At 41.7% G+C, this 26135-nt stretch overlaps 1 protein-coding gene across 1 annotated transcript in view; it reads right to left on the bottom strand.

Moving 5' to 3' along the window:
- The window catches only part of SKAP1 (src kinase associated phosphoprotein 1), a 255689-nt gene that overhangs the window by 20052 nt on the left and 209502 nt on the right, over positions 1 to 26135 (bottom strand). The window contains exons 7-11 of the mRNA XM_068977471.1: positions 24361 to 24485; positions 21967 to 22030; positions 19633 to 19842; positions 10517 to 10567; positions 3209 to 3309 (exon numbers count right to left, since the gene is read on the bottom strand). Of these exons, the coding sequence (XP_068833572.1) occupies positions 3209 to 3309; positions 10517 to 10567; positions 19633 to 19842; positions 21967 to 22030; positions 24361 to 24485 (551 nt within the window). The remainder of the gene's footprint in view (positions 1 to 3208; positions 3310 to 10516; positions 10568 to 19632; positions 19843 to 21966; positions 22031 to 24360; positions 24486 to 26135) is intronic.

The following is a 26135-nucleotide window of genomic DNA, read 5'->3' as shown; positions in this document are numbered from 1 at the left end:
CAAACCAAAAAAAATAAAAAGAGAGAGAGAGAAAGAAGCAGAAGGAAGCAGCAGGAGCCCAAGAATAGTTATCACTCCCCAATTCCCACCGCACTTCCTGTTCTTTACCTGCCACCCCCTGCCTCTCAGAATATTTCTCTCATCATACAAAGAGAGAGGGAAAAGCCAGATGCATTTATAAGGGTCCAAAACAAAAGAACATAGGAGTTTTTTGGTTTAATCTGAAAAAATAATTAAAGCTAAGACACATCTTTGTGTGGAATTTCTTCAGCAGATTTGCAATGTCAGCCTCACCATGTTTGTTTACACCGGGAATGTCTGAGGTGGAAGGAACCTCAGAGGTCTAACACAACTCCCTCATTTTACAGGCAAGAAAACCGCTCCAGGTAAGCTGAGCTGCATCTTGTCTTGTCTCAGGGAAACAGACTTCTCCAGGTTCGTAAGAAGCAGGCTTTTCTTACTTGACAAAGGTTCTACTGGTCAGGGAGAAAAGTAAAATGCAGATTTCCAGATATCATTTTTCTGGACTAACCTCAACTTGAGTCAGTTCTGTTCCTACAGGTGTGAGAGGCAGGCTGCAGAGTATAACTGACTCCAATAAAGGAAGGCAACTAGGGCTGCATGCACGCATGCTAAGTCGCTTCAGTCACGTCCAACTCTTTCAGACCCTCTGGACTGTAGCCTGACAGCTCCTCTGTCCATGGGATTCTCCAGGCAAGAATACTGGAGTGAGTCGCCATGCCCTCCTCTAGGAGATCTTCCTAACCCAAGAATCGAATCAGCGTCACTTACATCACCTGCATTGGTAGGCAGGATCTTTACCACAAGTGCAACTGGGGCTAAAGTGAAAGAAATTTAGCATCCATATGAGAGAAAATTCCTGAGATTACGAGTAACTGAACATCTGGATAGACAGACAGCTGATAATGGTAGTGGAATCTCCTTTTCTATCTGCCTGAATTGGTTCATTTGTGCTTCTTAGAGGCAAGGGAATGGATTGGGTGGCCTTTTAAGGTTGCTTCCTGTCCAAGGACTCTTATTGAGTTAAATAATATAATAAAGGTAAATCCAATCTGAAATGCTCCCCAAGCCAACGTTAACTGGAATGAAATTTTATGAGGGAATCTTCAGTTATGCTTCTAGCTTCTCATTTCTTTCCCTGACATGCAGAGGTTAGCAATGTGAAGAAGGGAGGCAACCGATGTAGCTTTTAGGGTAAGAAATGTGCTACTATCAAGGTAAGAGATGACAACAGACTCAGGACCTTCCAAAAGACAGAGAAAGAAGCTTGATAGAATCGATGCAGCAACGTACTGCCCCTGAATTAAACTCTGATATATTAGCTTTTAGTAATGGAGGAGGGGAAGAGGGATTGGTTAAAAAAAATCCAGATTTGGGAAGGTCTCCATGTTCTTTGGTATCTCAAAATTACAACAGCCCTGGCAACCACAGACAGCTCTGTACTACTGGGCAAGTCACCGCACAGCTCCTTCTAAATGGAGGAAAGGGACCCCCAGTGAGAAGCCATTAACAAAGGCCAAAGACATGCAAAACAAACAAAATAATCATGACCGAGAGAGGAGGCCAGCAGACAGTCTGGCTCTGTTCTCCCCCCTCCTGCTGCAGGCACCTCAGACAATGTAAACAGTTAATTTGTTCACCTGCAGGCTCTGGGCAAACAGAGGTCTGGTCACACCTGAGTGGATAACTCGATTACCCCTGTAATGCCAGCGTGGTAATGTACACAAATTCTATTACACGGCAAACCTTGCTTTCGGGCATTTGAAATACCAATCAGGCCAATGTCCACTCCCTTCTTTGCTTTCAATTTATTCTTGGTGTGTTGGAGCTGCACCAGAATGGCACTAAGGTGGGTGCTGAACTCGGAGTCTGGAAGAGATCACTAAAAGACTGTGATCTCAGCAGGGATTGCAGGCCTCCTGCTGTCTCAAAGAAGGTTGGATATGAATTTGGTCCCAGTTCAAAGAGGACTTGTAACTGCTGGAAGCTACCTTTGATCAGTCCTGGTCTTTTTTCTAACAAGCTCTGGGATATTTCAGACTGAGACAAACATCTGGTCAAGGGAGTGACATTCACAGAATAAAGATGAATGGCAAATGATGGGTTAATAACACAATGGGTTTTCAATTTTTCTTTATGGAGTTCACCTGAGTATGTGTGCTAAGTTGCTTCAGTTGTGTCTGACTCTCTGCGACCCTATGGACTGTAGCGTGCCAGGCTCCTCTGTCCATGGGATTCTCTAGGCAAGAATACTGGAGTGGGTTGCCATGCCCTCCTCCAGATCTTCCCAATCCAGGGATCGAACCAGCGTCTCTTACATCTCCTTTACCACTAGCACCACCCTTGAAGCCCATGGAGTTCACATACTCAACAATTAAAGAGCAAACTGTGCCTCTTTCAAAAATGTATTTGTTGATATTGTCTCATGGAGGGAGAACTTTTTAAAAGTTTTTTTTCAGGGACAGAAATTTATTTCCTTAGTCCACCTGTACAGAATATGAGCAGTCTTTCTCTACAAAGATGATGCTACTGATCCCTCAAAGAGTAACCCATGAGTTCTAAATCTTCACACCAGTGATAGATCTGAAATAATCTATTTTTTTTTTTTTTGGCCCATTCTTTGGTATTCAACACCACCATTTGCGAGGTAGTTAGCTGTGGCTAGGGGTTACCTTTGTGACTGAGGAAGAGAATAAAGTTAGCCCTTGTGGATTGGATTCACTATCTTGGCCTTACAGCACTTATTCAAATCAACTGATCTAACTAGCTCTGACTCCCTCCTGCATATGTAATTATATTACAGTTTTGTTTATCTATAAATGAAATAAGGCAGCTGACCTAGCTAGAATATTTTCAGAAGTATTTTACTGTAGTAAATTATGTATATGGTAATGATGTTTTTTAAGCATCACATAGACTCTTTTAAAAGGATCAAATTTTGATTGGCATGGTTTTGGTATTGTGCCTACTTTATTGTATTTTTTTAAATTTGGAAATTAGTTCCTGAATCTGAATTTTCAAATAAACTTTGACAATTTTAAAACAATGGAGATTTACTCTGTGTGTGAGGGGGCCATGTAATACGCACATGAAAAGTATATGACATGGGATAATTCTGACTGGGTGACTACATCATCAGGAGGGAGAAAATCAACTTTTGATCCAAGCCCCACACTCTAACGCTTACCTTGCTCAGAATTCGGATGAGGTCACCTCGTTGGAAGGACAGTTCATCTGACTGGTCACCATGGCAATCCCACAGGCCCTGGTAATAACTGGCATAGTCCACTGATCAAAGAGAGGAGAAATCAAAGTTAAAAGGACCCTGTCTTTTTCAAAGGAGCCCACATTTTTGCTGCAAATGGAAACAAGGTTCTGATATTGCCCCTAGGAAACCTAAGATTCAAGGGATTTGGGATGAGATACAGCCAAACACTCAGCAAGAGCAAATGACTGTGGGAGAAGGAGGTTATTAACTAACATTAAATGTTTACAGATCATCCTTAGTCAGATGCTATTCAATAATATGATAAATATATTCATTTATTAATAAAAGAAAATCAGGCAGGTAATTTTTCACTTGGTTTATAAGTAAGCAGCACAAAGAGATTTTCTGTCAGACTTTCTTCATACAGGCTGTCTACACTATCCAGTGCTGCTTTTTATTATGCACTGAAGGAATGAGGTGTCTCCAACTTCTGCCCGTTTATAAGAAAGGCTGAGTCAGCCAGCACAGATCGGCACTGCAGCCTTAAAGGCTGGCCTCCTCTGTTACACGGGAACTTCATCCTGCACTTCCCACCCAGGTACTTACTATATGAGGTAATTACCAATAAATGTGGAAAAGAATAGCCCAGTTCTTAAGTGGAACCAAGGGGGTGTCTCATCCATTACAACTAAATTCTGGGTGGGCTGGCCCTTTTCCAGCATCTCATTTGTAGACCCTGAACATGTCTGCCAAGATTTATCTGTAAGCCCCCTGGGGAAAAGAAACCAAAGTGATCTGCATTAAAAATGAAAGCAACTGAAGACGACAAACCAAGCTTTAGAAGCAGCCGGAGAGATTTACTGGCCTCCTCAGCAAGACTAGATGGCAGTGATGCTACAGGACAGTCATTGATTCCTAACAATGAAGAATTTGTATTGATCTTCTTCTACCCGGAAAGGTTAAACACTAGAGTACAAAGTGGGAGAGGATCTGGGGATGTGAATGGCAGGAGTGCTAATGCCTCCTGGACCAGGGCTAATGTGGCAGTGCTTGCCATTCCTAGGGACACTGTGTATGAGAACTGTATGCAGAACACCCACAAAAGGTGACATTCCTGACGACAGGAGTCGGGAGTCCTGGTTCTGATCAAGCCTCAAGTGATTTGGGGGGCACCTTATTTTGCCAGTTTCCACCTTTCCCTTCATTTGTCTTGACCCTCTAGTGAGAGTGATGGTGCTAGTTGCTGAGGATGGGATAGGTGGAGAGAAGTGGGCAGTGCGGGGACAGAAGCTCTGCCTATATTTGCTTTTTTCCTCCTTGTTCCTAACTTATGAGCAATTCAAAGAATAAAGGCACAGAAGAACAAGATCCTTATATGTCTCTGGGAAAGAATTTTAGTAGGAACCTTAAAGTGCACAAAAGAGGAGAGAGAGCTATTTAGTTAAGATTCAGATATTGCAAACAGAAGTGAAAATGTTAACCATATAGAAACTCAAGGATATTTTGTTTTCACAGAAAGTGTTTATATATTCAGTAGACAACAGAGGGCAGCAAATGAGATGACTGGACTGGAAACATTCTGCCACAGAGTTATGAACATGTTTGGGAAAAAAAAACCATTGGGAAAAAATGCTAATTACTGAAAAGACAAGGCATATTTTGGCAGGGATATCAGTGTATGAAACAACAGAAAAATATCAGTTCCTGAAAAGTTAAAGTAGTTTTCCCAGAGGATATAATGCATTTTCAGTTGTAATGGAGTTGATTATTCATGCCAAGATTTTGGCTAAGTTTAGGAATGAAAAGTACATTGACATCAATATGTTTCATGGATTTATATATGGTAAAGAAAATAATTTTATAAAAACAGATTTTTAAAAAACATCACTTGAGGTTTTCAAATAGGAAGACTTACAAAGTTATCTTGGCCTTTTCTGGTCTAGCAGATGGGCACTGTGGTGTATGCCCCCCACGTGCCTGGGTGTGGGCCAGCTCCCTGATATGATGGGTACCTTTTGAGTCTCTATGTACAAAGTGATTTGATATTGGATATATAAGACACCTGTGGAGAACACCAGGAAAAAGAGCTATTCTAAAAGCACAGTAGATCGTAGGGAATGCAAAAAGCTAGGAGAAAAACAAAAACCTTCCAAGAAAAACGAACGGTAGAAGACACTTTCAGTTCTTCATAAGCTAAAAGCCCAAAGAAGATACAACTCAGGAATCCAGGAGATCGCTTAGCCTAGTCCAAGAACTGGAATCATCAGAACCATTACAATGCTGCTTTGGAAAAGAAGCAGAATAAAGGATAAAAATGGGAGGAGGTTGGACTGGCAGTCTAAACAGAGGTATCCTGGTATTAATGAAATCAGGGTGGAGGAATGCCTTAACTGGACAAGACTGGACTCTACTGAAGACTCCCAGTTTAAAACAGGTGACTGGCATTTATGTGTATATGTGCACACAACTTCACTACATTCACTCTTTAGCCTTCAGCAAACATGCAAGACACTGGGAATTCTGCATGGGCCATACACATGGTCCCTACCCTTAGGGCTGCCATCCAGCAGGGGCAGCACCATGAAACAAAGTCACACAACTATTTATTTATTTATGATTGTGATATATCTGCAAATGAGAATCTGAGGGTGCTGTATAACAGGGAATCTAACATAGTCTGAGGGATCAGGGAAGCCTTCCCTGAAGCTTTAAGTTGTAAAACAAAAACCTGATAAAATCTTGAAGAGGGGAAGAGGTAAGACCACGGAGGGCTTTATTCCTGTAGCTTGGTCCCAGGAAGAGCTAGACGGCTGGGAGCCTGCTGGGCCAGGCCAGCTTCTCCCTAGGCTTGCCCAGCACTCCTATGAACAGAGGATGTGTGAGGAGACTAGGACGTCTTTAGACCAGTAAGGAATTGGGAGCCTGAGAGAAGATTGACTCTCTGGGAGGGTCTGAGGCTCCTTTAGGTTTACATTCCTTTGGCAGCAGTCTGAGATCAGAAATGGTGCAGCATTCTGACCATTTAATTAATTCAAAACATCCTCATTCTCATTTTGAGGACATTATTCCATCTAATTATTTTTTTCCAGTCTGTCCATTTGGAATGAAAAACAAAAGAATAAAGCTTAATGCCAGCATTTCTCAATGTCTTTCCAAAAAACGTAACTCTGCACTAAATAAAGCCTGGTAATTCAAAAGCAAAGCACTAATATATTCAGCATAAAACAGACAGAGGACCTAGAGCAATAATGACACCACTAATAACTAAAACAGTTATAACAATTAACAACAATTACAATGATAGAGAAGCTAATGGGTATGATCACAGCATTTAAATTGCTAGCAGAGCTGAGGAGGACTTTTACTAGAGGGAAAAAAAGGGGCAGCATCTTATATTTTTTTTAATCCCATGTAAGAGAAGCTATGCCCCCAAGCAGGCAAAATGTCCTAGAAGAATAGAAGCAGAGCAAGTTAAAAATATATTGTTTTTCTCTCTTTTCTAGGTATTTATTGCAAAGCATTTGTCATTCCACACCAGGTCTTTACAACCAGTGATAGTGTCATTTCTCTAGTAACGGAGGCCAAGTTGGTGCTACTATTGACAGAGTCGATATTCGAAAATGAGTCACCATGGTGTGGAGAGTTCTAAGGTGAAAGGAGCGGACACAGTTCTGCCTGCCCCACTCATTAGGGACAACAGAGCTTGACCATGCTCTTTCCAGAGTTCACATGTCACTTTGGGTTTCTGTTTGAGGGATATTGGGTAGCTCCAGAATTCATGCTGTGACCAAGGAAAAGAGGCTAAAGGCAAGCCAGCATGTTGTTTACACTTTCTTGATAAGCAAAAGGACTGTGCCAATGTCGCCCTGGGTATAATTACTTAATAGATTATGGAAAACAGAGACAAAAGGAGAAGACAGATAAAGCCAGTTCTTGCTAAAGCATGAGAAAAGGATAAAGAAGGCCAAAGCAGTGGCCTGTTGGAAGGGACTTGAAATGTTCTCTAGACCAGCCCATGAAGGCCACTGTGTACATACAGTCCATTAAGCAGACTCAGTCTCATAACTTATTAGCTATTTCAGAAAGAAAGACATAGAAAAATTTGCCAAGCTCTACTGACTATGATACCAGAACAGGAAAAACCACTAAACAATACTATTTGCTTTTTTCATAGCTTTTTAGTCTTTGAGTTTTGAAATTACTGGGCTTCTCTGGTGGCTCAGATAGTACAAAATCTGCCTGCAATGCAGGAGACCCAGGTTTGATTCCTGGTTCAGGAAGGGAATGGCAACCCACTCTAGTATTCTTGCCTGGAGAATTCCATGGACAGAGCTTGGAGAGCTACAGTTCACAGGGTCACAAAGAGTCAGGCACAACTGAGTGACTAAGACTTTCAGTTTTGAAATTATTATGGTTCTTAATGTTATTAAGCATGATCTTGAAGCCAGGCACATTCACAGATTCTAATTTTCATCTCGTGTGTTCCTTTTATTGGGCCAAAATTATAGTTGGGTGATTATCCACTCATGTTTGGTCTTGGAAAACAGGTTTCAAAAAGTATTAACAAGAGCTGCAAATACCTCTGTGGATTCCCTCTGTTTCTTTTATGTAATAATTTACTCCATTGGCGGCCACTAAAGTGGAAAAAATACCTCAGAAATGGAAAGCTCATCAGCAATCATTTTTCTGCAGAAATGACTGAACATGGTCTCCTCCCTGGCTGAGTTTGGCCATAACTTCAGAGCAAAAATAACCTGTTTCAAGATCTTCTTTGGTCAGAGGTTTGACATTTATAAGGATGATTCATGCCTCCAGCCCTGCTTTTGATCTGACATGGCATAGCCAAGCAAATGGCCAGTTGTTTTCATACAAACAGCAGAGAATGAGTTTTACTTTTGGCTACCTGGACATGCCTTCTCATGACAGAGAATGGAGATAAGCTATCATCGCCAAAGATACTTAGTGTTAGACCGTTAGGCTGATGGGTTAGAATTTAGTGAAAATCTGAGGTGTTGAAGAGTCACTCATTAGAATAACCCTGTTACTAACAGTCAAGCTGTAAACTGAGCTCTTTATAGATTGAACAATCAATACTACAAGCCTGTGATAGATTTTCTAGGTAACAGAATAAAATAAAAGAAATTACATCTTGCAGGGTCATTAACACCCAATCAGGATAAACTGAATTCTTTTTTTCTCTCTCTTCTGATAAGATCTTAGTTGGGCTTTAAAAATGTTAGCAATTCCATCAGGGAAAAAGCACAGCATTCCAGGGGAAGGATCCCTGAAATAGTGAAGAAAAGCAAGTAGATTTTAAAGGTAATCCTGGTAGCCATGGTATCATTTAGGAGAAAATACTTTTCCCCCTCAAAGGGCATGTGACACCTGACTTGCCCAAGTGAACCAAACTTGTGTAGCTTGCCTATTATAGAAGAATTTACACTGTCCTGGAGCTCTTGCCTTTTATATGTCTACCCTTCCCTCAAACCTCTATATTTTATTGTTTTAAAGCTAAGTAATGACACTTGGATGTTACATATTTGTTGCCATTTCTATAGCTCCTTTGTAGGAAAGCCATCATATAAATTCAATAAATAAATAAGTAAATATAATAATAATAAAAATTCTTGCCTCAGATTCTGCAGAGAGAGGGAAAAGTCCTCTTTTGCTTTTTAATCCCTAAGTCACCAATCATTATAACTGGTGGGAAGTATAAACCATAGAAATGTATTTAGAGCTCACTGCCCTTTAACAACACCTATTTTGGAGGCAGAAAGCTTGAGGAACAAAGGTTTTTGTTTTTTTGTTTTTTAAAGAAGTATTTGGATTATAGCTGTTGGAACAGTTAAGAGACAAATCTCTCCTCACTCTTCAGACTGAACCTTAAAAAGAGGAGTAGAGGGAGAAATGAGAAGGGGGAGAAGTCTGAAACTGAATTTTAGGCTTTTGCCAGAAGGCTGCTGCTTCCTGAAGGGAGTTTAATATAAAGCTGACCATAAGAAGCTTCTAGTTACTCCATCCAAGCTGTCCACACGAAGTACTTCTTTCCTGCACCAGTGAGGGAAGTTGGTTGAGAAAAGGCATATGTGGGATATGGGTTGGTAAAGAAACAGACTTTTGTTGTTGTTGGAATTCTGTACAGCAAGCAGAACAGTAAAAAAAAAATTTTTCACAGTGGACTTAATCACAAGCGCTAACAGTCATGAGGTCCTTACTTGAAACTACACTAACATTCCTGTCATACTTGCTTCACTTCTCTTTGGCTTTGGCTCGTGACTTCTGGTCCTGCCTCTTTGCTGTTTTTTCTCTCATTTGGAGAAGCTGGGTCCTTCACTAAACCTGTTACATATTCACTTCCCATGGAGAATTCACCCAGGAAGTGGGCTTTGCTGAATGGATTAGGAAGAGAAGAAAAGGCACGAGGAAACAGAGAAAGAGGAGAATGGGAAAAGGTGGAGAGACCGGAGAAACAGGAGGGGAAAAGGACAGAAAGAGGGAAAGAATCCCTAGGCTTAAGACTTCCTTGGGATCTCAAAGAAAAAGTCAGCCAGTATCTAAATCAGTCGCTTCCAGGCTCTGCTGATGGCATGAACGTCCTTGAGGTGGCCTGTACATCATATATTCCTTTACAGACAATGATAGACTAGGACCTTGGTCGACTTGAGGGGGCTTTAGAGGGGCATCTGACCTTAGAAAGGATGGGCTGACTAACAGACTGAAGCATGGTTAACAGTCTGGGATGAATAAGATGTAATTTTGTATTCAACAAACCTGTTACATATTCATTTCCAAATGTGCCTGGAATCAAACCAGGCCATCAGAAGTCAGCATCACCAAGCAATTCTATCCTTCACCCCAAGCTCACTTTTCAGATCTGACACATTTCCATTCCCCTCTGAACTTGCAATCTCCGGGCCTCTCAGACAGGAGACATTTCCATTCTTTCCATTCTCAATCCTCCGATCTTTTAGAGATGAGGCAATTCTATTTTCACTGTACTGATTTAAGAAATACTGATAGGGAAAAATAAATATCTGGTTCGGCTTCTCACCCTCTTTAGGATAAATCTTAGCCGTTCTGGGAACATTAATTAGAGTGAACGGGTGGCTACTTTTAAGGTTGAGCTATTTCCCCGTCTAGTCATCTTATTCGGGGCTGTTGAGGTCAACACACCAGTACCCTCTTAGTTAGCAAGTCCAGTAATGTCTGTAGTCAGAGAACGGTGCTTTCTCTGGTGGGAAGCCTGAATATCCTACCCAGCTCTGTACATTTTTGAAGCTCTCATACCTCCTTTTTGTTGAGTGCCACTCTCATCCTCTTCTAGATCACGCTCTTCATCTGTGGGGATAAACATGATCAGCATTAGCAATTAGTGGTCAACAGTCTATTATTTGCACTGATGGGTCTTCTTTCTCTGAGCTCAACACACCCTCTTCTTTAAGGCAATAATTACCGTATTCTTTTTTAAGTTTATTTATCTTTTATTTAAGGATAATTTCTTTACAGAATTTTGTTGTTTTCTGTCAAACCTCAACATGAATCTGCCATAGGTATACATATAGCCCCTCCCTTTTGAACCTCCCTCCCATATCCCTCCCCTCTAGGTTGATACAGAGCTCCGTTGGAGTTTCCTGAGCCATACAGCAAATTTCTGTTGGCTCTCTATTTTACATATGAGAATGTAAGTTTCCATGTTACTCTTTCCACCCTCTCCTCATGTCCATAACTCTATTCTCTATGTCTGTTTCTCCATTGTTGCCCTGTAAATAAATTCTTCAGTACCATTTTTCTAGATTCCATATATATGCGTTAGAATACGATATCTGTCTTTCTCTTTCTGAATTACTTCACTTTGTATAATAGGTTCTAGGTTCATCCACCTCATTAGAACTGACTCAAATGCATTCCATTTTATGGCTGAGTGACAGTCCATTGTGTGTATGTACCACAGCTTCTTTATCCGTTCATCTGCCAATGGACATCTAGGCTGCTTCCATGTTCTAGCTATTGTAAACAGTGCTGCAGTGAACAATGGGATACATGTGTCTTTTTCAATTTTGGTTTCCTCAGGATATATGCCTCCATGTTCTTTTTAAAAAAATCATTTCTCACCTTCAAAGTGGCCTTCTCTCCCTCTCTGTTCATTCATTCACAAACATTCTTAAGCGCTTACTATATGCAAGCCATTGCCCTAGGAGCTGGAGGTGTGGCACCAGACAGGACTGGTCAGGCTCCTGCCCTTGTGAAGCTTCCAATCCCCTGAGTTATTTAGGTGCCTATCATTAGGATCCCAATCCTCTTTCTCAGACCCTGTTTCTCCTTCCCTTTGAGAATTCTCTTCAAAATGTGTTATCTCCATGTAAGTATTCAGAGTTTGTATATGTGAAGCTAAGCACATGTTTAAACCCTCTGTGATTAATTAATCCTTAATGTATCAAACGTTCTTCAATTGTTACAGAAGCTGGTCATATACACAATTTCATGTTCTTGGTACTTGGAGCTTGTAGTTATCTTTTTACTGTTGATATTCAGGCTGCCTCGTTCATGAGAGTGTGAGCTCCTGAGGGCAGTTGGAATGAATGGCAGGTACACAATGAATTCTAAGTCACTGCCATTGTCTCACTCCATCCAAGTGTTTATATAGTCAGAATCACAACATGGGATTTCTTACCTTCCTTAACCTGTTTCATCCCAGACTTTGTACTATCTGATAACATGAGAATTGGGTCCTTATCAAGAAAGCATGAGTACCAGAATCATATTAAGCTGTTTTATATGTGGGGTAAAATGTACAGAAATATACTTGCTAGTCTCCTTTTCATCACTACCACACACACACAAAAACACACACACACACACAAACATTCAGAGAATGGGGCATAAAAAACAACATTTTGAGGGTTGAACACTCAGTTTCTTCTGGCCACATATACTTTCCTTTCTCTTTGTGAATCTGAGGGCACTTACCTGTCTTGATCCCCAGAGTTATACCTTTAAATGGAACTTTTGAGGTGACGGCCCAGGACAGCCTCCTCTTTAAATATAAGGTTTACAGGGCAACATGAGTTACAGTATGTCAGACTAGGAGAAGTAAACTCTAAGCTCCTAACTATGAAGAACCAGCATAAGAGTATGCAACACACTACAGGACATTAAAGAATTACAATTAATTTCACATACAAAATGAAATAGTTCCCCTGCAAAAATTTAAATTAATATTGTTATTGGGATTGATACTTTGGGAAATAAGTCACATGTTACTAACATTTAACTAGGCATATAACATATATATATATAACATAAGCCTGCCCTTAAGGTCGTATGGGAGAAGGGCTCAACTCTCCTAATCTCTGTGTACGACACTGCGGCAGAGAATTTCCTACTCACTGCCTGAAGTGCTACCCCACCTCTCCATGAGGAATAAGGATGTGAGATAATGGAGGAGTGAGATCAAATATCGGAAATAGATCGCACTGAAATCAATCACATTTAACATCATTCTTTGCACACGGTCTTCTTGTTATTACCTGCATTTCCTTCCTTTCTCTGCCATGATGCTTTTTGTTTTTGATGTGGGACCAATTTCGCAGGATTGAAAACATTCAAAGAAGAGTTGGTATGTGCTCAGTTTTAGAGATACCCAATAGTTTGGACAGAGAACAGCTCTTTTGCTGATATCAGACAACTTAATCACAAAGACCAGTAATTCGCTGTGCTGAGGCACTTCTGCAGAGAGGGTTTATTCTACCTCTGCTGTCTGTGCGCAGATGTCTCTTCCTCCCAATTCTAATCAATGTAAATTGGGTCAGATCTCCGCTGTGAATTACAAATTGGATCCGAAGTTGGAGGGTCACTGTGCCTGCTACTCCTCCCCCTTCCCACCACCATTAGATGGGAAGCTACACCAAAGATCTTTTCTAAATAAATCAGACTTTATTGTAAAACTCGGCCACTGACGAGACATAACCTCATTAGCATTGATTTTAAAATAAATTATTGAAAGTGGCTTGCCTGCTCTTTGCATTTGTAAAATAGGAGAATGTAAATGTATTTGCAATGATAAAAATGAAAACTAAAACTTGATTCCTTTATCCTTTCAGGCAACATCACTTAAACCAGTCATGATACAAAAATGGAAAAAAATAAAACTCTGCTTTATGCAGTTCAATTATAGAACAGATACTCTGATTTCCATTGGGCCTGTAGAGTCACCTAGAAAGAAAGCAGAATGTTGGCCACAGGTCTTACATATCATTCATCAACGTTTCCAAGCGCTATGGTGGTGCATGCGAACCAGGATGCTCCAATCCCTATGTCTATCTAGGTCTGTCCTTCCCAGGTGGCTAAAAGCAGGCCTCAGAGTAGGAGCCCAGCCACTGAAGTGAGAGGTTGGGTGCTGTGTCTCTGCGGTCTTTGAGGGAGTAAGTATGGGGACCATCACCTGGTGAAGGCAAGTGCCCTCCCTCCACAGCTAGATGTGTCCTGTCAGCATTGTCCCAGAGTAAAAAGTGAAAGTAAAGTGTCCGTCGCTCAGTTGTGTCTGATTCTTTGAGACCCCGTGGACTGTAGCCTGCCACCCTTGCCAGGATTGTCCAGGCAATAATACTGGTGTGGGTAGCCACTCCCTTCTCCACGGGATCTTCCTGACTTGGGTCTCCTGCATTGGCAGGCGGTTTCTTTACTGTCTGAGCCACCAGGGAAGCCCCCAGCTTCAGAGGGCACCACACAAATAGCTGAAGGGTTAGTTGCACAGTCGCGTCTGACTCTTTACAACCCCATGGACTATAGCCCACCAGGTTCCTCTGTTCAAGGGATCTTCCAGGCAAGAATACTGGAGTGGGTTGCCATTCCCTTCTCCAGGGGATCTTCCTGACCCAGGAATTGAATCCAAGTCTTCTGCATTGCAGGCAGATTCTTTACTGTCTGAGCTACCAGGAAAGCTGAGGCGTACAATTTATCTCGGATTTGTCCGTGAAGTCAAACTGATATCTTTCAAACTCCAAAATCAAGAAGACTGATTAATATGGCAACACGCAAAAAAAAAAACTGCTCACAAAAGGGGGTTAGACAGCCAAATTTCTTTTTTTTTTTATCTGTAAGGTGAGGCTTTAATTTTAAAAAGATTATTTTGAAAAAAAACTTTTTAGGCTAAAGAACTTGTTGAATTTCTGTATAAGAATATTATTAGGCTTTTTAGCATGACATCTACTAAAATACATCTTCATTTAAGGAGGAATTAAAATTTATGTGCTGCTCAACTTTAAACAGTAATAGATTATAATGGTTCTTGCTCCTAACAGCGCATATGGGAACCCAACCTTACACAGGCTTTAAACAAATTAACCTCTAAAGATTACTGTCCACTTATTACATTAAATGCTCTACTTGATTCCCAAATATTTCATTTCAATTGGGAAAACAGTTGAGGAAGATTCTGTTAACTGTGCGAATGTGTAAGAGAACCATGGGGTATCACAAATGAGCATCTCCAGTATCCAGAGAGTTGATTTCAATCAACACTTTTGGCACAATGTCAGGGACACTAATGAGAGGCTGAGAGGAACAGCACACTGACTCCACTGTGGGGACCCGGAGAGAAGCCAGCTTGCTATGACACCTAGCTCCTTTCTGAAGTGCTGCTCTGACATCAGTTGAACTGGGAATAAAATTTTTAAAATGACTAGATAAGAAAGAGGGAGGTCACTTCTCTCAAGTAAAGCAAAGTGACAGAAGCTTTAAAAATGCTGAATGTATCAATGTGCAACCAGATGTCAAGGTGCTCTGGTGACAGATGTAGCAGAAATGCAGATAACCTCGAAGTGCAAAGGGAACAGGAGAAAAATGGAAACAGAAACCACTCCACAGAATGCACAGATATGTTATAAATCCATGGATGCTACAGCACCTCTTCAAATAACATGGCAAATAGGAGCATGATGCTAATAGCACATTTAATTCTCTGTTGTATAGCTGGTAATCTCAACTGTTACCTCAAAATATTTGCATCCTATCTCCGTGGTAGGATCTTGAGTACTAGATATTAAACTCAATTTTTGCTAACTGCAACACTTGGAATACACTGAATTTAATTTCAAAAATCATAATTGAGCACCTACTAATTGGAGGAGAAAAACCTAAATACAAATCCCTGGGGTAAAGGCTGCAACAGAGCTCAGTTCCAGCTGAGTCTCTGGGAGGCTGTCACTGAGGAGACTCAGTGGGTCCCCTTTCACAGACTGGGGGCAGGGATTCAAAGTAGAAGAAAATGCACGGTTCCAGTTTTGGTGCTGGTCAAAAGCAGATTTGTCTGGAGCCAGGGGTGCACAGGGCCGCGGGGAAGAAAGGCCAAGAAGGGGCCTGACGGTAGCTTTGATTCTTTGATGCGCCCCTCATGGAGCCCTATTTTCCATGAAACTGGAACTTGTTTCTTCACAAACTTTGTACTTTTGGTGTCTGCTTTTCTTCTTTCCTTAGACTTCTTGCTACCATCATTCCCCCTTTCTGTCAGTCTGTACAATTGTATGGGGGAAAAATAATTCCACAGAATGGTTTCCATTTGTCTCAAATGAAAATAAAAAAAAAACCAGTTATCTGCTTTATTATAAAGTGATCTGGTTTCTGAGTCTATAATGACCCTCCAGGACAGTGCGGGCAGCCTCAGAATGTGCACACATTCCCAGGGAAGGCGCTTTGTCTTTCCATGTGCTCTCCTGAAATCTCTCTAGACAGCACGGCCAGATTCTGTTGCTACTGCAGCTGCTGCGAGGCCTCAGTTACAGCTCTTCAATGATCTCAGGTGCCTTGCCTGCTTCCAGGCTTGAGGCCCCAAAAACAAACCTGATAAACAACTGTCCTTTTGTGGAATCTGGAATCATGAAACTGGGCCTGTGCTAGGCTGCAAAATAATTTGGGGGAGGGGTGAAAGAGGGTTCAGAAAAGCCTTCCATTTTCTACATATTGCTTTAGTATTTCTTTGTTGGTAGTTCCCTACAGTTTAATCTACTGCACATGAGATCTTTAAAATCAAGGGCTCCCATATTCTTAACATGGATATTCAGAAATCCCAGTAGATAACAATCCTGAAACCATATTATCTAGGACTCACATTGTGGTCTTGGCTGAAAACCTCGAGTGCTCTGGTTTTCCCTCAAGGGAAGGAGAGTGCTAGCCATGTAGCAAATGCTAATTATCCCATGATTAATGTGATGTAGTGCATTTAATTTGATGATCCATACACTATTTTGATTAGGAAAAAACATTTTTGTATTGACTTGGTATACGTTACAGGCACTTTTCTTTCAAAACTAGGAAGTCCATTAAAATTATATTCTGGAAGGAGATCTCACTTACACAGCCTTCCCCATAGAGACAGTGAGGCTGGTGTAGGCCCCATCCCAAAGAAGAAGGAGAAGCAGAATTGACGGGCTAAATCTCCTCTACAAAGCACATTTAACTGTTACTGTGAGACGTGTCTTAGAGGCCCAAGTCATTTGATTATTGATGAGTGTGCAATATTAGCACAATCCCACCTTACTGTCAACTGTCCCTCCACCCAGCACCTGTCTTCGCAGTAAAAATGGGCCTGAGCAGAAGGTGTGAGCCACTTTCCATCTGCTCAGGCTTTTCAGTTTCACCTGCTTCACACGTATCACTGAAAATGTCCAACCGGACTGTCTTAGGTCTGGTTGGCGGAGATGGGGAATGAGCCAATTCCCAGGATTCTTCAAAGAGGCAACACTTTCTGTTTAAACGCCACCGAATGGAGGACAGCCAGCATTTACTGAACACTGCCTTTATGCCAGGGCTCTCAGTGCTTTATGCATTCTATTCCAGGCTGCTCATGCATCCTTTGTGACAGCTACTACTGTTCTTCCCATTTTACAGCTGGCAAAACCACCCCTGAGAAACAGGGCAGATAACTTGCTCAAGGTCTCACAGCTGGCAGATGGCAGAGCAGGTCCATCCTGACCCAGAGCCAGCACTGTTACTGTGACATCATGCTGTGTCTCACATGTCACTGCTCAGGGGGTGGTCTTCTGAGATGAGTGTCAGGCTCCCTCACATCTTCCCTCAATTCCTCCAAGACAGGGAGGGTGGCACAGGCAAAACTAACCACAATTCCAGAAGCAACAAGCTGAGTAGCATGGACAGGAAGCTGGCTGATGGAGACTTGTCTCTGAAATAATTGCATCGTAATAAAATGCCAATAGATCCCAACTTCAATGCAGTCTCTAAAAACTGTGATGGATAGAAGCTTTGGGGAAAGAACCTGTTGGCTGGGAACAGCCCTGTCCTTTAGAAAATAAACCAGCAAGTTGGCTGCTTTTGCCCTAACCTGGAAAGAGACCCTGGTTTTCCTGTGATGTGGCCTTCCTCACTTCTGAGGGACAGTTGTTGTAAGCATAGGGTAAGTGGCTTTCCTCAAGAAAGTAGACCAGTCTCCATGTCCTTGGAGTCCACTCCAATATCCAAACTGGCATGAGCTTTGGCACACTGGGCAGTGCCATAATGGCTGAGGGTAGGGTTTTAAGAGGCTTGGGAAGGATGGTTGCTAAGAAACCAGTCACACATTCAGTAACCCACCTGGGGTTAGGTTTTATTTTCTGAGGCATCCTTCCCTTTACTCTCCTTTGCTCTGTGTGTCTGAGCATCAGCTGCCTTCTCCCTGTTCCTTTGAGAAGTAAACACGGGCGCTAGCAACCCTTCTTTGCTCCGCAGAAGGCTGAGTGGCTCTGTGAGCTTTTCCCAGAGCACTCTTACACAGCTGTGACCTCAAGTGGAGTGTCACCTGGATATCTCCCCCAGCCTGGGCAGCAGCAAGCAGAATGTGAGCTTATCAGGAACCTCTGGCCAAGTTGGGGAGCACATCTCCTTTTAGGGGTTGTTGTGATTTAGATCCATTTCCGCACCCTGCTGTTGCGATGGAGCAGACTGTGAAAGGGAAGATTCTCAGAGGAGCTGTGTTTTAATGTAGCAATTTGATTCAATTTTCCACTCTATAAAATTACCCATCACCGCTCGTTGCTTTCTAACAGACACCTTCACTCTTAATTTAACAATCCTATCGAATTCTGCCAGGGAAATTGGAAAAATTTATCACCTGTGAAATTTTATTTTCCTTTGGTTGTATCTGTTTTTGTAAAACTTCATTAACGACGATGACTTGCTGAGGAAATTATCATTTTTTTTTTTAACTTCAGACACAAGAAATGGCTCGACCTCAACCAAGATATCATTTGCATAATAAAACACAACAAAAAGGCTGGGGAAGTCAGCGACTGGCAGAGGCTGGAAGTGCTGGGAGAAGAAGCAGGCTCTTCTTGTCGTGGGTTGGAGACTGAGTGCGTGAGGTCCCAGTCAGGAGGAAATGTACAGCTACAGCCCTGCAACTCAGGAAGCAATGACGTAGCTTCTCCCCAAGGGAGAGATGAACGCGGTGTTGACAGGGTTGAACCCTTCTTAGGAAGGCTTGAAATGTCAGTTGCTTACTGACAATATTTTTAGCAACCAGCCCTGACTTCAGGGGCCTGAGTGTTAGGTTCACCTCAGCTCCTAGGTTCATCTGGGATTGAGGTTTAAATTGCTATAAATTTAGACTTAACTTGGATTTCTCAGCAGAGCACTGAACTCCTGGCAAATTTCCACAGGAGCGATCTTTCTGAATGGACTTGGAGATTCAGCGTTCTGTGGTCTAACTACCTCACCATTGAAAGGCTCAGGCTTCATTTTTTGCACAGTCTGACCCCCACTGGGCTCTGCACTGTTCAGCAGCTGCTATTACCCACACATGAAGTGGCTGGGCAGGAGCAGGGATGACTACACAGTTTTTGAGATGCTGATTATCATGCCTTCGGAAAAAAAAGAAATACGTACAGTAGACCTGGGGTAATGGTGGGCAGAGGACGCATGTTAGGTCTATTAGCAAGAGATGGGATTTGATTCGTGGTGTATCTGGACTAGGCAAAGTGAACTGTGCTCTGTCAAGGCTTTACTGTGTTACTGAAAAGGCTTGTCAGCGTTTATATTTCTGCAGTCTTTTCATATCCTTCATCATTTGAGGTGACTTTCCATTATCTTCACAATTACACAGAAAAGAAGTTCAAACTAGAGAGTTTTGATGAAACTCGCGGTGAACCTATGAGAACCAGCATGAGTATTCTTGACTCTTGAATCTGTTGATGTTTGTAATAAATTACTTCACGTGCAGAGATAAAAGACACTCCCCACCCCCATCAACTCATCTTGCTCCCAGGGCAGGGCTTCTGTGCTGGGAATCACGGAAGCTTCCCTGTAGTGCCTCCTTCAGAGGTTTGGCTTCCTCTGGAGCTGTCCAAGTTGTACTCTTCTACCAGGTCTAGAGTGTCTAAACCAGAGGAAGGTAGTTAGAAGACGAAATGTCTCACCTGGTAAGATTTCATAAATATCTTCTTCTTTCTCCTCCGTAGCCTCTTTGAGCCCCACGCTACCAGGCAAGAGAACGGGTCTGCTTTGGGAACCAGAATTCGAGGAGTCAAAACCATCGATGTCATCGTACATCTCTTCTTCTTCCTCTTTCTCCTCTTCTTCCTCCTCCTCTTCCTCCTCTTCATATGGAATGGTTAAGGAGCTCAGGTCTGTCAGGGCAGGGATGAGAATGAATCAAGATAGGGTGAAAAGGAAAAGGATAAGTCAGGGAAGGAAGGAGGGAGAAGGAGGAGGAGGGATGAGAATAAAAGATGTCAGAAGAAAATGAAACACCAGGTTAAGTGCTGTTATTTCTAATGTGGGACTTGGTGGCAGGAAATCTACAGAAAAGGCCAGACTAGCACTGCATCAGGTTTAAACCATCAACATAAATCCTTCCTTGCAATAAAACTTGATCAGGATGAAGCAGCCCTGAAAAGTATGGGTGTGTGAGAGCACACGAGGTGAAGGGAAGAGAATAGGCCAGAAGAGGAAATGCCAGCGTGCTTCGCGCTGCTTGTCAAATGGAAAACTGGGAGGGTGAGTGATGGCCTAGGTTCTCCAGGGCGCACGGAGCCTGGGAACTATGGTGGCTTCCATAGGATACCTGAGCTGTCACGAGCTCATTCATCTCCCCCATGGTCTCACTGCAGAATTGCAGAGAGGTTTGCTTGTAAAGAGAAAAGCGGACAGAAGTGGAAGAGGAAGAGAAAGTGGGATGTGGAAAAATATAACAGTAATATAGGACCAGATGGAATGGCTGAGTGATGTGGTTTCCATGTCCTTTTGCAACTGTGCAGTCTGGCTGACCTTAAAATGGGTCACCACATAGAGGATGTTGAGCCATTACAGCACGGGGGAGCACAGGGCAGGAGAGGGAGATTGCTTTCTTATTTTAATGGGGAACTGGGAAGGTTCATTCTCTGAGGCGCAGTATAGTGCTCTCTGAAACCCTGCTGAGGGGCCTCTGCAGGATGGGCGAGAGCAAGCAGGGTGCTCTGGGGAAGAAAGAATAGAGAGACATCCGATGCTCATTTCGAAATGCAGTAAAACTGTTTGGCTTGATTAGGCTTTTAATAAAGATTTTGCAACTATTTTCATCTGAATTCTGGTGCCACCTCATATGAGGAAGGGATCAAAGACACATCTGTGGCTTAAACCATATGTTATTATTTTGTTTGTTTTAAAATAAAATGGAATGAATAATTTCTTCAATGTGGGATTCTGAAAGTACCACAGGGTACAGCTCAATAAAGCTGCTTGGAGTTTTATTGAGGTTTACACACTTAGGGGTATATTACACGCATAAATCCAAGGCACCTAGATGAGAGCGTACCCTGTAGTCTCACCATCAATGTTCATGTTTGCCTAGTTCTAGTCTATTATACGTGATGCTCTTGGTAGTTGCAATAGTTTGTTCCTGTGATAGTAAAGGCATAAACTGAGTAAAAGAGGCAATTGTAATTAAAGCTCTGGTGCTTCCTTCTTTTTCATCCACAATAAAATCTTATAGCAGAATTAAAAAAACTAGATGAAAAGGCTTGGTGTTTTTAGGTTGATGTTCTTCTCACTAGGTCTTGGGTCACGTATGAAGTTGGTGCTTCTGCCTTTCTGCAGAGGCAGGGTCCTGCCATGAGGTATGTGTACCATCAAGAGGGTTATCAGTGTCAGGCGATAGACTCAAGGCTGGCTGCTCCTACCTGCCGGGCCCCTCCCAGACAAGGCTGCCTGGGCCCTGTCACTGCTGTGCCTACAGGATGGCCAGCAGAGGGTAGTCTAAGAGCAGTCATTTAACATCTTCAGGCAGGACTCTTCCCAGTCAAAGCAAAGAGCATTTGATTGTGGTTTGGGAAACAGCAATTTGTTTTTTGTGTCCAACGTTCTTAAAGGCCACCTAGATGAGTTTATATTTCTACTTGACTAAAACTGGAAGATTTTGAACCTAAACCACATCTAGATGACTTTGGTATCATGTATTTCCTTTCCAGAATATAAGGGGTTAGGAGATACTGAATTGAGCTGAGCTGGTTCTTAGCATCTCTTTTCTGGTGATTATAAATATTACAGACCTGCCTGTAGGTAGGTGGAAAAGCTAGAATGATACTAGAGGTCACCTCCAGGTTGATGGTTTCTTTTCCTTCTGAATCACACATGGTACTATTTGTTGTTATGTGAAAGATATGATAGGGAGAATGGGCAGATAAAAATATATTGAAGTCCATGGATTATATTTATACAATACAACTTGAATTGAAAACAGACTGAAATACTGTTTCTGTAATAACGATACTTACCCTTTAACAAGAAACCTATTTGATCCACCCAGTCTCTGGCTTCAGCTGGACTAGAAGCTGTAAACTAGAGAAAAATTAGTGCATTAGTTTATCACTTTCACTAAAATTTCTGTGAATCCTTTAGGGAGGTTCAAGGGGAGGAATCTTGTGAGCTGAACTGCAGAGTCAAGTAGAAGGCTCAGAATTCTCATTAATTCTCAGATTCCTGAGAATTAAAATTTAGAAAAAAGATCAAAATCCCACTCAAAGTGGTTTTTCTCCTTCAGTAACTTTGCATACCCAAAGTTGACAGCTGGATTTGAATCCTGAATTCATGTTCATGTGCATTCATTCATTTGATTACCCATTCATTCATCAGGCATTTATTGAGAACAGTTTACAGAGAAAAAGGCAAACCCAAATTCCTGACTTCAGATCAACGTGTCAGTTTTGGAGACAGCACACACACTTGACAAGGGAACACTACAAAGTAAGTGCATCTGAAAACAGCTGGATGTTGAGAAAAGACAGGGAGCACTTATCATCACCTATGGTAAGCCAGGGAGGCTTGTTGAAGTAATACTGTTTGGGTTGAATTTTTAAAGAGAGTTGGTGGAAACTGGTGGAGGGAGCTGAACATTTCAGGTAGGGAGAACCAGCCGCCAAAGATTAGAAATGAGACCATCAAGTATAGGGAAGGTAGGCAGATCAGCTTGACTGGAGAACAGTTAACAGATAAAGCTGGAGAGCTGAGGGTCAAAGAATTGAGGAAAAGGCTTTGAGTATTAGGAATTCAGATTTCAAGTGCAGGCAATACAGATGAAGCCACTGTAAATTCTAGCAAAAGGAGAGGGAGATTCTTTCACTTATTGTGAGTAGGACAGACTGAAATAGGGAGAAATTAGAGACAGATCAACTAGAAGGCTACTTAACTAGTCCTCTGAAGGAAGTGATAGGGACTTAACTATTGTGATGGCTGTAGAAATAAATCAGAAGGGAAAGATCCAAAGGATATTGTAGAGGAAGAATGCACAGACTATGGTAATGACTTGCATTCAATGGGCCAAAGAAAAGAAGTAAACAAACTACATCCTGATTCACAAAACAGACCATCACAGGCTTTAGTAATTTCTTATTTTAAATGAATCAACTTGAAATGACTGTTCCTGAAAAACATTTTTATTATCTGGTCATTAGGGTAAGATAAAAACATGTGCTGTACAAGAAACTTAGATTCCTGCTTAAAACTTATTAATAAATACTGTCATTCTTGATTTCTTAAAAACACTTGTCTATACAAATGACTAGGGAAATTGTTTTAGACTTACATAAATTTTTATCTGGGCCTTGCAAATCAGAACTTAATAATAAAAATAGGTCTATAAAAAATTCCATAGAAAAGTTTGGTTTAAATTGAAAAATTTCTTTTGAAATTACATAATTAAAACCTAGGTCAGTTTTACAAAATAAGGGTGAGGATACTGTAGAAACAGGAAAGGATGAGTGCTGAGAAAGACTTGAAGGGTCAAAGGGTTACGTAAGTGGTTAATATTAACCTTAGCATGGCTTTTCTCTTTTTCTTAAGTTAGCTAAAGTTTTTCTAAATTGTTTTAGTACAACTGTGATAAAAGTAGCCAACAAGGAGGAAAGAATACGTGTATACACCCACAAATTATGTGTATTCAATGTAAAAGTATATTTTTGGTGAAAAATCACTATATTCCCATATTCAGACTTTTTTTGGCCTTTTAAATTTTATAATGCATTATATCAAATATATATATTATATATAAATAAATATATTATATCAAATATATAAAAACGAACACAGTGAAGACTGTCTCTCTCACCCCCACTCAAGTCCTCTAGTTCCTCAGTAGTCACTCTTATTACTCAGTACTCATTGCTTCTAGTATCTTAGAAATCTTTCCAGAGATATGCAGTGCACCTACACACAGGAAGATTATTTTCGATAGCAAGATGAATATACAAAAATGAATTATTTCTTCACTCTACAGTCAGATTTCTCTTTTTCTGGATTTCATAAAAGGAAGTGAAGATTATCAGTTGAAAAAGAAAGCGAATGGAAATTAAAGCCATGGAATTAGAGACTGAATAAAGAATTGGGTTGTGTGCTGCAATAGACAAGACTTTCAACTGCAGAATGAGACTGAGAAGGGAAGGGATGAAGAGACGGAAGCCTGGCAAAGGCAGCATCTAGGATGGATGGATGAATGTGGCAACAGAAGGGTGGGCACAACACAACAAAGGTCGAGGACATGTCAAGAAAGAAAGTCTTGCTAAGAAACGACAGGTAACAAAGGATGGCATCCAGCATCACAACCACAGCTCACATGCAACATGGAACAAAACTGTGACACTAATGAGGATCTCCAGCTCTTCGGCTCATCCTACCTCATAGCTGCGCCTATCCTGGGAGATCAGCTCAAAGCAGGATTCTTTCTTGGAATCTTTTCGCAGGTAGGGGGCCATCCGTACACTGTAGCCCTTAATGAGGAAGATCCCTTTGGGCTGCTTGCCTGCAAGACAGGAAAGCTTCCTTTATCTCTAGAGAGATGCAACTGCCAAGGGAGGGCATCTTCTCTGGATGTAAAATAAAAGCACAGAAACAGCTGTTACCTCCCTGAGGACCCACAATAGTCGAGGAAGGGTTATTAGAGAAGCTTAAGAAGAGGCTACTGTGACAGCCAGGCAGAGATCACTGCCAAGCTAGGGAATGCAACATGAAAGATTATTTTGCCAAAAGAGGACAATGGAGACAGAGAATTTATTAGAATGTTAAGAGATCTATAACAAGAGAAAGAAGAAATTATTACGGGGGGAGAGTGTGGCTGTAAACATGAGGCTCTTGAAGCCTATTACAGAGCTGAAACATTATTATCAGGGCCAGCAGAGCACATGTGAGGGGAGGGACAGCAGCCCAAGGGGCATTATAAGTCCGGGTTCTCCTCTGATGTCTTACGTAGCATTTGAGCTAGACTTCTCTTCCTCTCCTGTTGGTCAGGTGGAAGTTCACGCTAGAGGGAGAATAATTAAAACTCAGTATTTTATCCCCCTTGCAAGCAGTCAGATTGGGAAGCAGCAGAGTACTGTTGAGTATCATTAGACGATGAGGGAGGGAGTGTTAAAGGAAAAGGACCCTAAGTGAGTAAAAGGAGAGACGACTATGCCTGTCACTCTTAAAAAAAAATTAGAAACAGAAAAAGAGGGGGTGGTTCCCAATGATTTTACGTCCCTGTGGTGTGGTTCAGAACTTGTAGAAGAACACAGCCACAGTATCTGGGTGATGCTTTCTGTCCTGTAGAATAAATAAATTTCTTTGTTTTGGCCGCACCTCACAGCATGTGGTTCCCTGACGAGGTTTTCAACCCAAGCCCCCTTGCATTGGAAGCATGGAGTCTTGACCACGGGACCACCAGGGAAGTCCCTAGAATGAATTACTTTTTGATGATGATGATGAGAGGGGTGGCAGTGGGAAGAAAATAGTTACAGAAAAGTAAAAGAATCTGTCCTCACCTGGTTGAGCTAAAAGAAATACACAAACACTCTGTACTTACTAAGAAAATGTCTTGGGCACAATAAGAAGTAACTGGCAAGAAGGGAGCCATGCAACAGTGCTTTTTGACACCAGAATCTTTTTTGTTAAAGTATCTCTTCTTGCTCTAACTGGCCACTAAAATGCTTTGCTGTTCTTTGGTCACCAGATTTTATTTCACTCTGATGGCAAAATGGTCAATAAAAGTCTCCAAGCCTCTCGCTCTTGCTCTCCCTCCTCACCTTGCGTGGGAAGGATTCTGAATGAATGAACGTGATACCTAGTTTTATATCCAGATATACCAACCACGTATTTAAATGTAAGGGAAATGATAAACATTTTACCAAGGACATATATGTTACATTAGTTTGAAGGTTCAAAATAAGAAAAGAAAACCTGGCTAGCCTAGAATTCAGGGGAAAAATTTTAGTTGCTGGATTTGAGAGTGGGCTAGGGGTTGGAAGGATGCAGGAGGCTTATTATTCAGGTTTTGAGTTATGCTACTATCATTTCCAAGTACACCTCACACTTTACCCATATATGGGAAAGGCTCTGAGGAATCGTGATGGTGAACCCAAGATGAAGGTTAGTAATAACTGTTGCAGGCAGAGAGGCAGAGTGAGGTAACTGCCTT

Source organism: Capricornis sumatraensis, chromosome 8 (assembly GCF_032405125.1).
Source record: "Capricornis sumatraensis isolate serow.1 chromosome 8, serow.2, whole genome shotgun sequence".
Taxonomy (NCBI): domain Eukaryota; kingdom Metazoa; phylum Chordata; class Mammalia; order Artiodactyla; family Bovidae; genus Capricornis; species Capricornis sumatraensis.
Note: the sequence above shows the minus strand (reverse complement) of the source record. Positions and strands in the feature narration are given on the sequence as shown.